Genomic DNA, 12679 nt, shown 5'->3' on the forward strand with positions numbered 1-12679 from the left:
GAAGAGGGTGCTATGGTGAACCCCATCTTATGTGCATGGTTAGAGCCAATTCAGGTATGTAACCTTTGACCAAGCAGGTTGCCAATCTCTTCTGGAAATAGCTATCATTGCTGCTAGGATCAGGAGAGTATTTCTTCCCCAAATGAAATTTGGTGAGCTTTAAGCAGCTCAGTGGGGCTGGTCCATCTTGGCTACGGGGTCACTTTGTGCTCCTACACGTTCTCATCTAGCCCATAGCTGTGCTAAGAGGCTTTGCTGGAACAAGTGCTCCCTCTGTACCCACCTCCCCTTCCCTCTCCAGCAGAAAACAAGGGAAGAACTCTCATTCTTTACAAACAAGTCATTGAGAAGCAGACTGCCCCAGCAATTGCTTGCGTTACCTTTTCTAAGAAGCTGTCTTCTCCCTGAGAGCAGTGGGAAAGAGAGAAGAGGAAAAAGTATGGTTAAGAGAGAGAATGCACTCAGATTAAGCAGAAACCTAATTTGCATTACAAGAACCCATTGAATGCCAGGTCCTTCACACATTTTGCTGACATGGCCAAACTTAAACCTGCGGTGAGAGATTTGCCTGCCAATTAGCAAAAATCCTGCTCACATGATGCGCAACCTTGTCAGGATTTCTACGAACTCCTCAAAGGGGCCTTGCAGCACCACCATTCACTATCTAGCAAACAGTCAGGCCACAGGCAGATGAGAGGTGTCCGCCAGGAAGTAGTTCCCCTTCTTGAATCTTCCTGGTCAGAAATAAATATCCCTGTATTATTTCAGCCATCTTCCCTTGTGACCAGGCCAGAGATAAAACATTCACTAGGCTAAATCTGTATTTCTGAGTGTGTGGCAGCTGCGGAGCTAACAGGCCCCCTAAGCAGCTTTGTGTATAGTCAGGGAAACGAGTGTTTGTGCTCAAAACCCCAGGCTGCTCGTCTGTCTCAACCTAATAGCATTAACACACTGCAAGGAGGAGCATGCCAAAGCCCCCTCCAGGCCGCATGTCCAATCCCTCAGGCGATCCTGAAACACAGCATTCGCTCACCAGCGCAGTGCAGGCTGGCAGCATAAGACACTGTTTAGTGGAGTCCGCAGGAGGAAACAAGCAGGTTGCCCAAGGTTGGCAGATCGACCTTTCAGGGTGGGAGCAACCAAAACGCATTCAAGGGCTGAGCTGGAAACATAGCTGCAGCCGCCATGGCACAGGGCATGCCTGGGAGGGAGCAGCATCTCGGGCTCCCCTGAGACTTCTGCAGTGCCTGCTTCCTTTGGAGGCTCACTGAGTTTTAACACAGCCTCAACAGACCGGCCTCTTGCAGAGAACAGCTTGCTCCAAACACGAGCTGGCGCAGGTTCTTCTTCCAAGGCACAGGGGGAGGGACCGCAGTCGCAGGTTTGGGACGCCAGATAGCCACGCTGCACAGGAGAGAGGCTCGTTTCGTAACTGGGTGAGTCATCTCAACAGTCTCACTACCACCTACCTGACTGCTTGCCCTGCTGTTCACCTCTCTTCCTGTAGTGTTCAGCACGATTAGCTCCGTGAGACTAACCTGCTCCTGAAAAAGATGCTTCAAGAGGCTTTTTAAAGTCCACAGCAGGATCTCAAGAAAAAAATAGGATGAGACACTAATACCGAAATCCCAAAGGCGAGATGCTCAAGTGTCAGCAGCTTCTCCCAGGAGAACTAGGAGTGCCATTTCCAAATAAGCTCCCACCCACACTTTGCTATCCTGCATTAAGCTACCTCTCAGACCCTTACTGACCTGCATTCTCCAGATCTCCCTCTGCCGAAGACAACAGAGACAGTCTAGCCAGGCTGAGAAAAATGCTTGATGCAGTGAATGACAAGCCCTAACACTACGTAAGTGCAGGAGGGAAAATGGTTCTTAATACACAAACACACTGCCTTCTTTGCACACAGTCTAAACATCAGCTAAATACATATAACTGGACCAAAACGCTTCTGGGCTGCAGAGGGGTTAGCACGTGCACCAATCTCCCTTGCAGAAAGTGCTCAACTTGTCCTGTCTCCAAGAATTTCTCAACTCACAGGTATGATCAAAACCAACAGACCTAAAATAGCTCTAACATGACAGTAGCTTTATAATCTAAGTGACTAAATTTTGCTTTCGGCCGTTACACATCGTATTCCTTGAGCTTGCTTAACATGTTCCAATTGAAGTACTGCAGTCACACTGACCTCACTGACACAAGAGACTGTTTCTTTGCTGCAGATACTGGGACAGGGTGGTCTTCTCGGATTGATTTGCTTCCTGCACTTCTATATGTTTCATTGAATAACAGAAGAAGGAAACCTGCAGGTAAAGGAAGCAGAAGAAGCCTCAAAGTAGACTTAGAAAAGTAATAGTGTGTGTCTGTGAGGGCAGAAGCTAAGAGTCTAGGCCTGAGTTCCTATCTATCAAGCAAGAACTCAGTGCTGAGCACTGAGCAGGAAAAAGCAGGTGGAAAAGCCACCAAGACTGATGAAACACTCCAGACCAAGTTCAACACATTTCTAGAACAAGCCTGACTTTCAGTCGAATCCTGAAAAGTATGAGGAGCTGGAGGCCTGGATTAGCTGCTTGAAGTGAGGAGGCAAACACTGTATCTTGCCACCTGAATTCTGCTTAGCCTGATCTTGTGATTACAAAATCAGAATTCTGGTACAAAAACGGCCTTTCTGTATGTTGGGCCTGTGAGAAAAGTAAACAAAAGGTGGGAACTGGAAGAGGCAGCAAGAGGCATGGTGCAACTGCTAAAGGGAAGAGAAAGAAGTGTAGCAGATGGGAGTAGAAGCTGTCAAATCTACAGATGTGAAAAAGCACCAGCTCACTGGACAAAAAAAAATGCATGTAAAGATGAGACTGCAAGATATGAGAAGAGAGGAAAGGTATCACATGTCAGAGAGACTGGAAGAACTGGGCTAATCTTTCAGGTGAACAAAAAAGAAATGGCTTTCTTGGCTAAACAAGAATGGGTAAATAGACTAAAACTCAGGAACTGCTAAATCTCACTGAAGCAAGGCAGGAAAGGCCATCAGAAGAGAAGAATGAACGCGAGCTGAAAACAAGAATTAACATCCCAAAATGGGGCTTAATCTCAGAAACAGCCATGAGATACCAAAAAGACAAAAGGTGACTAGGGCACAATTGCACCCCCTCACGCACACACAAGTGGCTTCAGAAGGATGAATATTGATGCTAGGGGCCGGTGAAGCTTGGGGAGAGGAACAGTTATCTCTGCATTGCAGTGTGAGAGGAACTGGACAGAGAGGCCGCGAGACTGGCCATTTGCTGAGCTGTACTCATCAGTACATCTGACAGCATCAAGGTCCTCCTTCAGGTCCTCCTGCTTCTGCTTGTTCCTTCCCCTGAGCAGTGTGAATGCCACAAACGTCCAGAAGGAAAAGGGTCCTGGAGCCCTTGTCACTGCAGAAGAAGCCTAGGCACCTCAGAGGAGAGCACTTCAATCATACCTCTTATGACACACCAGTGCCACCCAGCTGAGCCTGCCAGCACCAACATGACAATAACACAAAACACAAGGTGCTGGGATCACTTTTGTCCCACCAAACAAAATTTAGAACCTACTCAGAAATAGGGGATAAAGTACAGGCTGTCAAAAGCCATTGGTTGTGGTGGAGGGAAATAACAAAAGAGCACCTCAAGCTCTGGAAAAAGTACATCAGCTCAGAGCCAGCTGAGCCGACCCAAACTGAAGGCATTACTCTTGCTTTTAGGAGTAAACGGAAGGGAATATGCTCTCTCTCTGTTAAGAGAGCTGCTCCAGAACACTGCTACTCACCAGGTCAATGAGTTTGGTCACTGGAACTTCTCGGATCGGTCGCCTCATTCGGCATAAGGCCTCCAGGGAGGTGCCAAAGCAGCTGGGCAGGTAGGTCCCACTGATGGTAAGGAAATAGTCCTTCCCTCGGTCCAAGTGAAGGACAAGAATATCCTCAATTTTATCCTCGCCGGAGTTCAGAAGAGTTACTGAGTCCTTACTGACATACACGTCCAGGGAGATGTCCGTGCTCTCATCTGCAACAGACAGGAGCAGTCAAGAACACACAGACACTCTCCAAAAGGGATGACAAGGACAAACATACAGTGGCAGGGACAAAGGCCACAAAACTGAGAAGGCAAACAGACAAGGATGATGGCAAGAAAGGTGACATGCAGGAAAGATGGGAAGGACTGAATGGAGATGGGGTAGCAGTCTACACCAGTACACACTGTAGAAACCGTGGTAAAATTCACCTGGCTCCAAGTAACCTTCACAAGGCTCAGCCCGAAGCCATGGCTTACAGTAGTGGCTATCGTTGAGCTTTGGGATGAAGGAGAAGTGACAGGTGACCTGCCCGTTATTGGTGATCTGGAACTTCTGCTTCTGCAGCTGACGGAACTTCACGTTCTTAAACTCAAACTGCAGAGCAAAGAGAAAACACAAATCATGTTAGTGGCCACGATGGGACACACCGCTAGGCATCCAGACTCTGCAGTGGCAACCCATGACTGAGAAGTGCCCACGCAATGCAAAACTCCTAACAGAAGACCTGTCAAGAAGCCAAGACAAGATGTCCCTTCTAATCCAATTCCTGATCATAAGACAATGGGTAAAGTTCAATTTCCTATAATGCAGTTTATTGAATCAAAGTCTTTAAAAGTAGTTCTAGCACTTCTAAGGCTGCTGTGTTTGGGAAGGGGACAGCGATTCAGGTTTTATCCTCACATCTCTCCTGCTTAGCTCCAGCGAAGGGAGAAAGTCATTCTCCATTCTGTCCATTATACGAACGATGTCTTCAAACAACTTCCGATACCTCTGCTCATCCACAACCTTTACCTGTGGAAGATCAGAAAACATTCAGCAAAGTTTCTGACCAGTTTCACAGGAACTCTTTCAATCATGAGTAAACTGCAAAAGTGAAGTATTTCTCTAAGCACTCTCTATGTGCAGCTGAAAGGCTAAGAGAATTTGCATGCATGGGTGCATCCCCAAGCTGCATATGCAACTTTGAGCATATTTTACCCCTACAGATGTTACTAGGGTCTTTCTGGTCACTGATCACACTACTGGGAGATTATTGGGGGTGATCTCTGTGGGACAGCATTGGCATCCCACAGCATTACTCATGATTCTCCAGAGGAAGAGGAGAAAGGCTCTCCTTTAAGGAGACTTGAGCTACCTAGGGAGCAGGAGGTAGCAAAAACGGACATGGACTGTCTCTATTCAGTAAGCTAGGAACCCAAATCTGCTGTCAGCCATTTGCCACCAAAGAAATTCAGATGTGAGCCAGTGACACACTCTCTTAACACGTCAGAGGCAACACTGCAACAGCAGGCACAACTATTTACAGGTTTCCGCTGTGTGTCCTTGTGGAGGAGAGAAAACAGTAGCTCACCCATTCTAGTACTAGATATCACGGGTTATACCCCAGAAGCTAAGCAGCATCATTAAAGCAGTCAATGGGAATGCCTTTCTACTTATTACATGACCACACCTGCTCGGGTAAACTCCAGCGATCACCTGCATTACTGTGGCGTAACACTGTCCCAGTGCTACGCAGCTAAGCTGCATTGCACATGAAGACCAGAGCCGCTGAGCTGTTTGCTGAGCAGAGGCTGGCATGGCCGCCAAACAGCAGCACACCTACACAGTGGACACACCTTATTTTTACTTACTCTGTCGTCTTGCAACAGCATTAGCAGAGGTGCCTTGACTATATAAGCACCTTCTGAAGGAATGCATGACGATATTGTGACCCTACCCTAGCATATAAAAAAAAGTTTTACCCCGATGCGGAAAAGTGCGCTGACTGGCTTGTGGTCACTAGTCTTCAGGTCCATATGACTGCAATACCGGAGCTGATTTATGTTCCCTCCTCTCCAGAGGATTCGATCACACCACGCTGGCACACGACACTTTCCACTACAAAGAAAAACAGGTTACCAGGAAATCCAACAAACCTTATAAACCATCCAAGCTGTTCCACTTCCCAGCCAGGCAGCTCCCTCCACCCCCACTGTCAATGACTGCATCAGCAGTGATGGGATGAACTTCTATCACTTCCCTCAACTCGAATACTACGTTATTTCTTCTGCTCTCTTCCCCTTTCAAAAAAAACACCCTTCCCAGCATCAGAAAACAAAATAACCTCAAACAAGACTGTTTCCACAGCCTGAAGCCATGTGTACTGTGACCCAAGCTGCACTAGTTTCTTTTGCTGCCAGATCTTTCCACCCACTACAATTTGATCCATCGCTTATTGTTTCCACTACGGAAAGTCTACTCAGCTATTACTATGATGTTATGAAGTCTGAATCCTGGGTTATCCTTCTCCAGAAACAAAATAACCTCAAACAAGACTGTTTCCACAGCCTGAAGCCATGTGTACTGTGACCCAAGCTGCACTAGTTTCTTTTGCTGCCAGATCTTTCCACCCACTACAATTTGATCCATCGCTTATTGTTTCCACTACGGAAAGTCTACTCAGCTATTACTATGATGTTATGAAGTCTGAATCCTGGGTTATCCTTCTCCAGATTAACTACTGTGCTGATTTATAAACACAGGCAGAGTAAAATCCAAGCACTATATGGTTTGAAACTCCTTCTTGGGAGTTTCTCCATTTAGAGCAAGCTTCTGCGGCAGATGCATAAATGTGTGTGGGAGGCACCAAGCAGAGAGCAGCAAGCAGGAACCTCTGCTGCTATCATAGCATAGCCACTCCTGCGGGTGCGCCAGTCAGGGGACAGGATGACTCAGAGAGAGCGCTTCCTTATCTCTTCAATTCCTTTTGTACCGTTTGGCTGTCCCTGGTAGCAGAAAAACCCCTCCAGTGCAGGGCCACCTGTGAGTTCACGCTTTACCTGCCTTCACCTATTGGAATCAGCAGCAACCGAGGTTTAAGGCATGTGCCTGGTCAACGTATACAGGGTCTGCTTATTTCAGAAAGAAGGAGTACAAACTTGTCTGTGCACTCCAGCCATCACCATAACACAGCTCTAGGAAGCAGGAAATCAAGTTTTGTGAGAAAATGCTTTTTATGTCATAGGTAAATATGTCTATTGGCAGCCAATTTACCTGGAGTCCCAGCGATCTGTTTTAGAGTCATATTTATATGTGGGGATGAATTTAATCTCTCCCTCGATAAAATCTGCAAATGCTTTCTTCTGAGTGCGCTGAATATTCAGCTAAAGCAGAAAAAGAACACTTTTTAAAAAAAAACCAGAAACAACAAACCACCCCAAACACCCCCACACGCAGAGAGCACAGTGTCAGAGAGCAGATCTATAGGCAGAGCAATTGCAACCTGTCGCCACAGGATTCACCAGACATCCCCCAAAATGCCTCTCAGACCTTATACCTTTAACAAACGTAAAAATTCAACACATCAGTGGAATGTTTTCTAAACAGACTGAATACAAATTGGCACAGCGCTGCTTACCAGACCATGCAGACAGCATAAAACAATAGTTAAGGGAAATATTAATTGCTGCACTTGTGCTAAATGCCTTCATTAGTTTTCAGGCTTAAGCATCATCATCATTAATATTTCACTGCCAATCATTTTAGCAAAAGCCTCCAGGAGTGCGCTTGGCTGACAACCTGACACTATACTTTCCTTTTCTCATTTACTCTTCTGAAAAATTTCCTAATTGTTTTCTTCACAAAAATCTAAGCTACAGTTGTTTTCTGCACGAAGCTCTGCAGTACAGCAGAAATGAGCTACAGAACAGAATCAATCAGATTTACTGTTAAATTGTGTGTCAGAGATGATATTACACTATTTCTGTTCATGTTTCACAGGTACAACCCTTCATCTTAAAGGCACATCTGGTGCTGTCTCGGTTTTCAGTGTGCTGCAAAGAAATGCTGCGCAGGGAAGACCACAGCACAGAATTTAGGTCAAAGTGGCTGAGCAGAGAGCCTTGGCTACAAGCGCTGGTCTCCAAATCAATACCTCTTCCAGAACACTGATTACAGCAGCTTTTGTTGCTGTTACAAATTCATGTGTTCTAGCTTGTAGTTTGTACGTAAGAGAGAACTCTTCCAATGAGATGCAAAGACACTGCTATGGTAATTGCCCGATTCATCCAGTTAACCCCGGTATAACCTACAATCCATTTTTGTTTAGCGGGTTGATGTCACCAGGACACCCAGGGCTCTGCCTAGGGTCTAGCGTCTATGTCTACAGACACTTATCGCAGAGTGTCTGCCAGCTCCTCCGAAGCACAGGCACATCTTAAACCAAGATGACCTCACAAGTACGGAGCAAACGTAAGCGGAGTTCACTGACCTGGTCGTATGTCAGCAATTTCTGAAGCTCATTCTTACTGATAAGACTTTTCACCTCACTGGCATCAGGGAGACAAAGCCTGTAGTTCAAGTCTCCCAGCCAGATGACAACACTGAAAACAAAGACAAACATGGAAAAGAAGAGCCAGTAGTTAGTATCACAGGCCAGACAGGGAAGAACGGGCATAGGAGAATAGACAGTTGGTTGCTGGTGATTAAGGTTGAGACATATGGAAGAGAAAAGGAGACATGAAAGATTGAGCCTGAGAGCAGAAATTTCCAGTGGCAGCAGATACTGCAGTACTAAGTCCATCTCCTTTGGAATACCACATGGGATTGAAGACTTAGCTTAATGGGAGATACTTGAGTTTGCCTCAGTCTGAAAGAAGCCTGAGAACACCACCAACTCTCTAATGAAGCGAAACCAGTGTATCTCAGCAAGCTTCATAACCTCTCAAGCTACACAAAATCCATCTAGTATTCAGGCTCTTCTTGTGTACAGAAGAGGGCAATGACAGAGCTCGTTAAGCAGACCCTGCTTGTCAACCAGTTAGGCAGGCTGATGCGCATGTATCTGCGTGCTCATACCTCATGTGATACCATGATTTTACCAGTTCATTTCCCACTGCCTTTCTTTCAACCAGATCAGGCCACTACTGCAAAGACTGACTGATGCAGAATTGGCAAAGGCAGATTTAGGTTCCTGTTGAGTTTATGACCTCCAGAATGTTACTGTCCTATCTCACCAATCAGCCATACCTCATCAGCACCGGCTTTTACTCTGCTCCTCTCTGGGCTTTCAAACAGACCCACAGCCTTCTCATTACCAGCAGCTAAAGAAACACTTGTGGTATTCACTCTTTACTCCATAAAAGTTTCATTTAAAGATTAAAATCTAAACCCCTCTCTAGTATCAAAGCTCTTCCTGTTTATAGTCAAACCTCAAAATTCCCATTAGTGGATTATCAAGGATAATCTAATATTTGAAGTTTTTTCTGTACTAACCCACTCTGCATTTTATATTCAGTTTTTAAATGGTTTAAATATTAACTACAGAAGTATTAATCATTTTAATCGGGTTTAAGAAACTTAATTTATATGCTTTGTTGTACACGTTTGAGTTTGATTTGGATTATTCAGCACCACTGTCACCTCATCAAAAATAATAATAATTTAAAAAAAAGAATCAAATATTGCCTGCGTATTATCCAATTCATTTAAAAAGAAACCTAAACAGCAATCATAAGCACTTGTTACTCGAAAAAGCCTAAAGAGCATAGCCTCTACCCATCCTGCTATCCCTTTTTTTCCCCTACTCATACTCCAATTTCCCATCACAAAAAAACCCCTCAGTTTCTTCAAGCCCTGTAACGTTCAGCCATTGACTCAGGAACGGTGTCTGCTGAAATGGAACTATTATACACAACATGCAAGGAAAGGGCTGTTAGACCCCCTCAGTTTCTTCAAGCCCTGTAATGTTCAGCCATTGACTCAGGAATGGTGTCTGCTGAAATGGAACTATTGTACACAACATGCAAGGAAAGGGCTGTTAGAGACAGGCTGCAGAAGTCACCGCAGTGAGAAGGTGACCACGTAGTTTGACTGCAGGAACTCTAGCACACCAGAGGCGCTGGCATTTTCAGTTACATTATTAAGCCAGAAAACTTATCTGCATGAAATCTCCTGTTGCTGTGATTCTGACTTGATTTGGATTATTCAACACCACTTCAAAAGGGACAACAGCAAAATAAACTTACTCGTGTTTCATGATGTTGAGCTGAGGTAGACTATCATCAGGGGTTACAAAACTCATCCGAGCACAGATATCCTTATAATCCTGATTTCGCCGCTCAAAGTCCTCCACGTGAGCAGCGAGGTGGGAATTGACAATGCAGAAGGTTGTGTTGTGGAACACGAACCTCACCGCCACACCACCCTTGTTGCCCTGGGGAGAGGAGGTATCAGCGGTTGTTAGAGAAGGCGGCAGGTGAGGCACCAGGGAGGAGACGGGGATGGCACAGACAGGTGAACAAAACCAGACTGTGCCGTTTCTTGCATGGATACACGGAAGCAACAAATTGGTCCCAGTGACTCACCATCTTTCCCATGATTCCCGTGCCCACAGACTCTGTCATGATCTCTCTGATATTGCTCAGCTGATCCTTCCTAGCAAATATGAGCAACATCATCCCAACTAGACGGACCATTTGCACCTGCAAAAATAAAAGGGATCCTGAGCTTCCAGAAAGGCAGTGGAAATGCAGTGCTGATTTGCCTGCTCTGCCTGATGTTCTGCTTCTCTGGCTCTCCCCATTCCTGACCATGTTTTGTACTCAGTCCCTGCTTGCAACACCACCCAAAGGACCTCCTGTCCCAAAGCAAGGTTCTGGAGGACAATCTATCCTTCCTCAATAGCCACCAGCTGTGCTGAGCTCACTCTGGTGCTTCCCTACAAACAGGGCTGTCTTGCGAGGTAACAGAAACTTAATGAACACGTAGCAGATCTGTTCGTGAAGTCTCAGCCTTTTACACTAAGTTGCGCTCGGTATTTGCAAGGATACCGAGTGCTCTAGTTAGGCATGTCGCAGAGAGCTGCTGGCTATGGCTGCTGCTGAGAGCTGGGAGTCGGTGCTCACCTTTGCTTACCCAGAACTACATCGGAGCCAGTGACATGCACTAGAGGGGAACGGGCACAAAAATTCTTATTTCCCGAGGCAAACGTGCCTGACACACAGGGTATCAAAAGGCAGCCATCTCTGAGCTATACAAACTTTCAGAAAACACTTGTTCTCTAATGCAAAGAGTCTCTTTCTGGAGCTATGAGATTCTCCCCTACTGCAGAGCTCAACCCCTAGGTGTTAATACAGTGTTGACATGCACTGTCCCAGCACGGATCTCAGGTCTGCCGCTGATTCTTTTACACATGCTTAGCCAATGCACTTCCCAGTCCATGACCTCCCTGTACTTTCAAAACAGTGGGGTCACAAGCCAGCGACAAGGCCTAATCTTCTTGAGCACAGTCTACATGCTCACTTTAGAGGCACAAAAACATTAAGATGTGTAATCACAGCAGGATTAAGTCTATGTAGTGAGGGAAGAAGCTGAAATCAGAGAATTCAACTGGAAGAGCCCAAGTACTCAGTCCACTCTGCAGGAGTGGCATTTGCATGCAACTGCAAGTCTTATCTACGGTTTCAGTCACTTCCCCCTGCCTGCAGCCACGTCCTGTTCTCTCCCTTTCACAAGGGTGGGAGAAATTCACCTAAAACCCAAGTAAAGCAAAGGGACAGGAACATAAGCCTCTCCGCAGTTCAGGTCATGACCCCTGGCTCCCTCTTGATGAATCTCAGTTCAGGAAGGTGCTCTATTTTCCTGCTGTGATTACCCATGCCACTGAGCTCAACTCAAAGCAAGCAGGACAGGGGTGTGACAGTGCACATTTGGGCTAAGGAGGAAGAGGAAACTAGTTAATATATTTAGGGCTGGTACCTACAGCAGAAAGGTTTGCTACAGCACAGATAAAAAACAATGGCTTGCTCTAAACCAGCCAGAATAAAGTCCTGCTGCCAGAACTGAAGCAATTCTGTCCCAAAGCAGCAGCCTCTGGAAGATTTTGCCTCATAAATTATCCCATTCCTTCAAGGAAAGGCTATTAGTTTAATTTACCAGCTCAAGACACACCTTGCTTTTATAGTAGAACAGTGAGAGGGTAACACAGATAAAGAATTTGAACACGCTGCTATGATTCTATTGAGCATCCTACTTCCCTGACACCTACCTCATATTTTATAAAGTTATTTTGATCCCCATCTTTATAAATTCCTACATCAAAGTACAATAGCCCCCTACAACTGTGGGGCAGAAACAGACTCTCCAGATTTAGTTTGGCATACTTGACACACGCACAGGTACACCCATGCCAAGTATATATCCTTGGTTTCTCCAATCACCGCTCTTTGGGTCAGGTGAGGAAAGGGGAAGCCCATTTCTCTTCCTTCCAATCACGCCAACTCTATGACAAGACCCCACAACACTGAACAGAACTCACTTTCTTATACTTCGCCTGAGGGTGCAGGGACTTCTCCACAGCAGCCAGCCATTCTTGCTCCTTTGCAGAATCGAGGTAGAAAAAAGCCTCTGTGCTGAGGTCCAGCTCCTGGAACCTGAAAAACCAAGCCAACTTAGCACATCCCACCTCTAGAATCATAGAATCATTAAGGTCGGAAAAGACCTGTAAGATCATCGAGTCCAACCGTCAATCCAACACCCCCATGCCCACTAAACCATGTCCCTAAGCGCCTCATCTACACGTCTTTTAAATACCTCCAGGGATGGTGACTCTACCACCTCCCCGGGCAGCCTGCCCCAGTGCTTGACAACCCTTTTGGTGAAG

General features: G+C 45.9%; 1 protein-coding gene across 1 annotated transcript in view; it reads right to left on the reverse strand.

The window, feature by feature from the left end:
- OCRL (oculocerebrorenal syndrome of Lowe) overlaps positions 1–12449 on the reverse strand; it is a gene marked incomplete at its 5' end in the record, with an annotated part of 16783 nt that extends 4334 nt beyond the window's left edge. Inside the window, 10 exons of the mRNA XM_009576693.1 lie at positions 381–404; positions 3793–4028; positions 4248–4413; positions 4720–4830; positions 5781–5916; positions 7072–7181; positions 8288–8399; positions 10044–10231; positions 10383–10499; positions 12335–12449. Coding sequence (XP_009574988.1) covers positions 381–404; positions 3793–4028; positions 4248–4413; positions 4720–4830; positions 5781–5916; positions 7072–7181; positions 8288–8399; positions 10044–10231; positions 10383–10499; positions 12335–12449 — 1315 coding nt within the window. The remainder of the gene's footprint in view (positions 1–380; positions 405–3792; positions 4029–4247; positions 4414–4719; positions 4831–5780; positions 5917–7071; positions 7182–8287; positions 8400–10043; positions 10232–10382; positions 10500–12334) is intronic.
- Between the last annotated feature and the right edge of the window lie 230 nt (positions 12450–12679).

This window comes from Fulmarus glacialis, unplaced genomic scaffold (assembly GCF_000690835.1).
Source record: "Fulmarus glacialis isolate BGI_N327 unplaced genomic scaffold, ASM69083v1 scaffold20404, whole genome shotgun sequence".
Taxonomy (NCBI): domain Eukaryota; kingdom Metazoa; phylum Chordata; class Aves; order Procellariiformes; family Procellariidae; genus Fulmarus; species Fulmarus glacialis.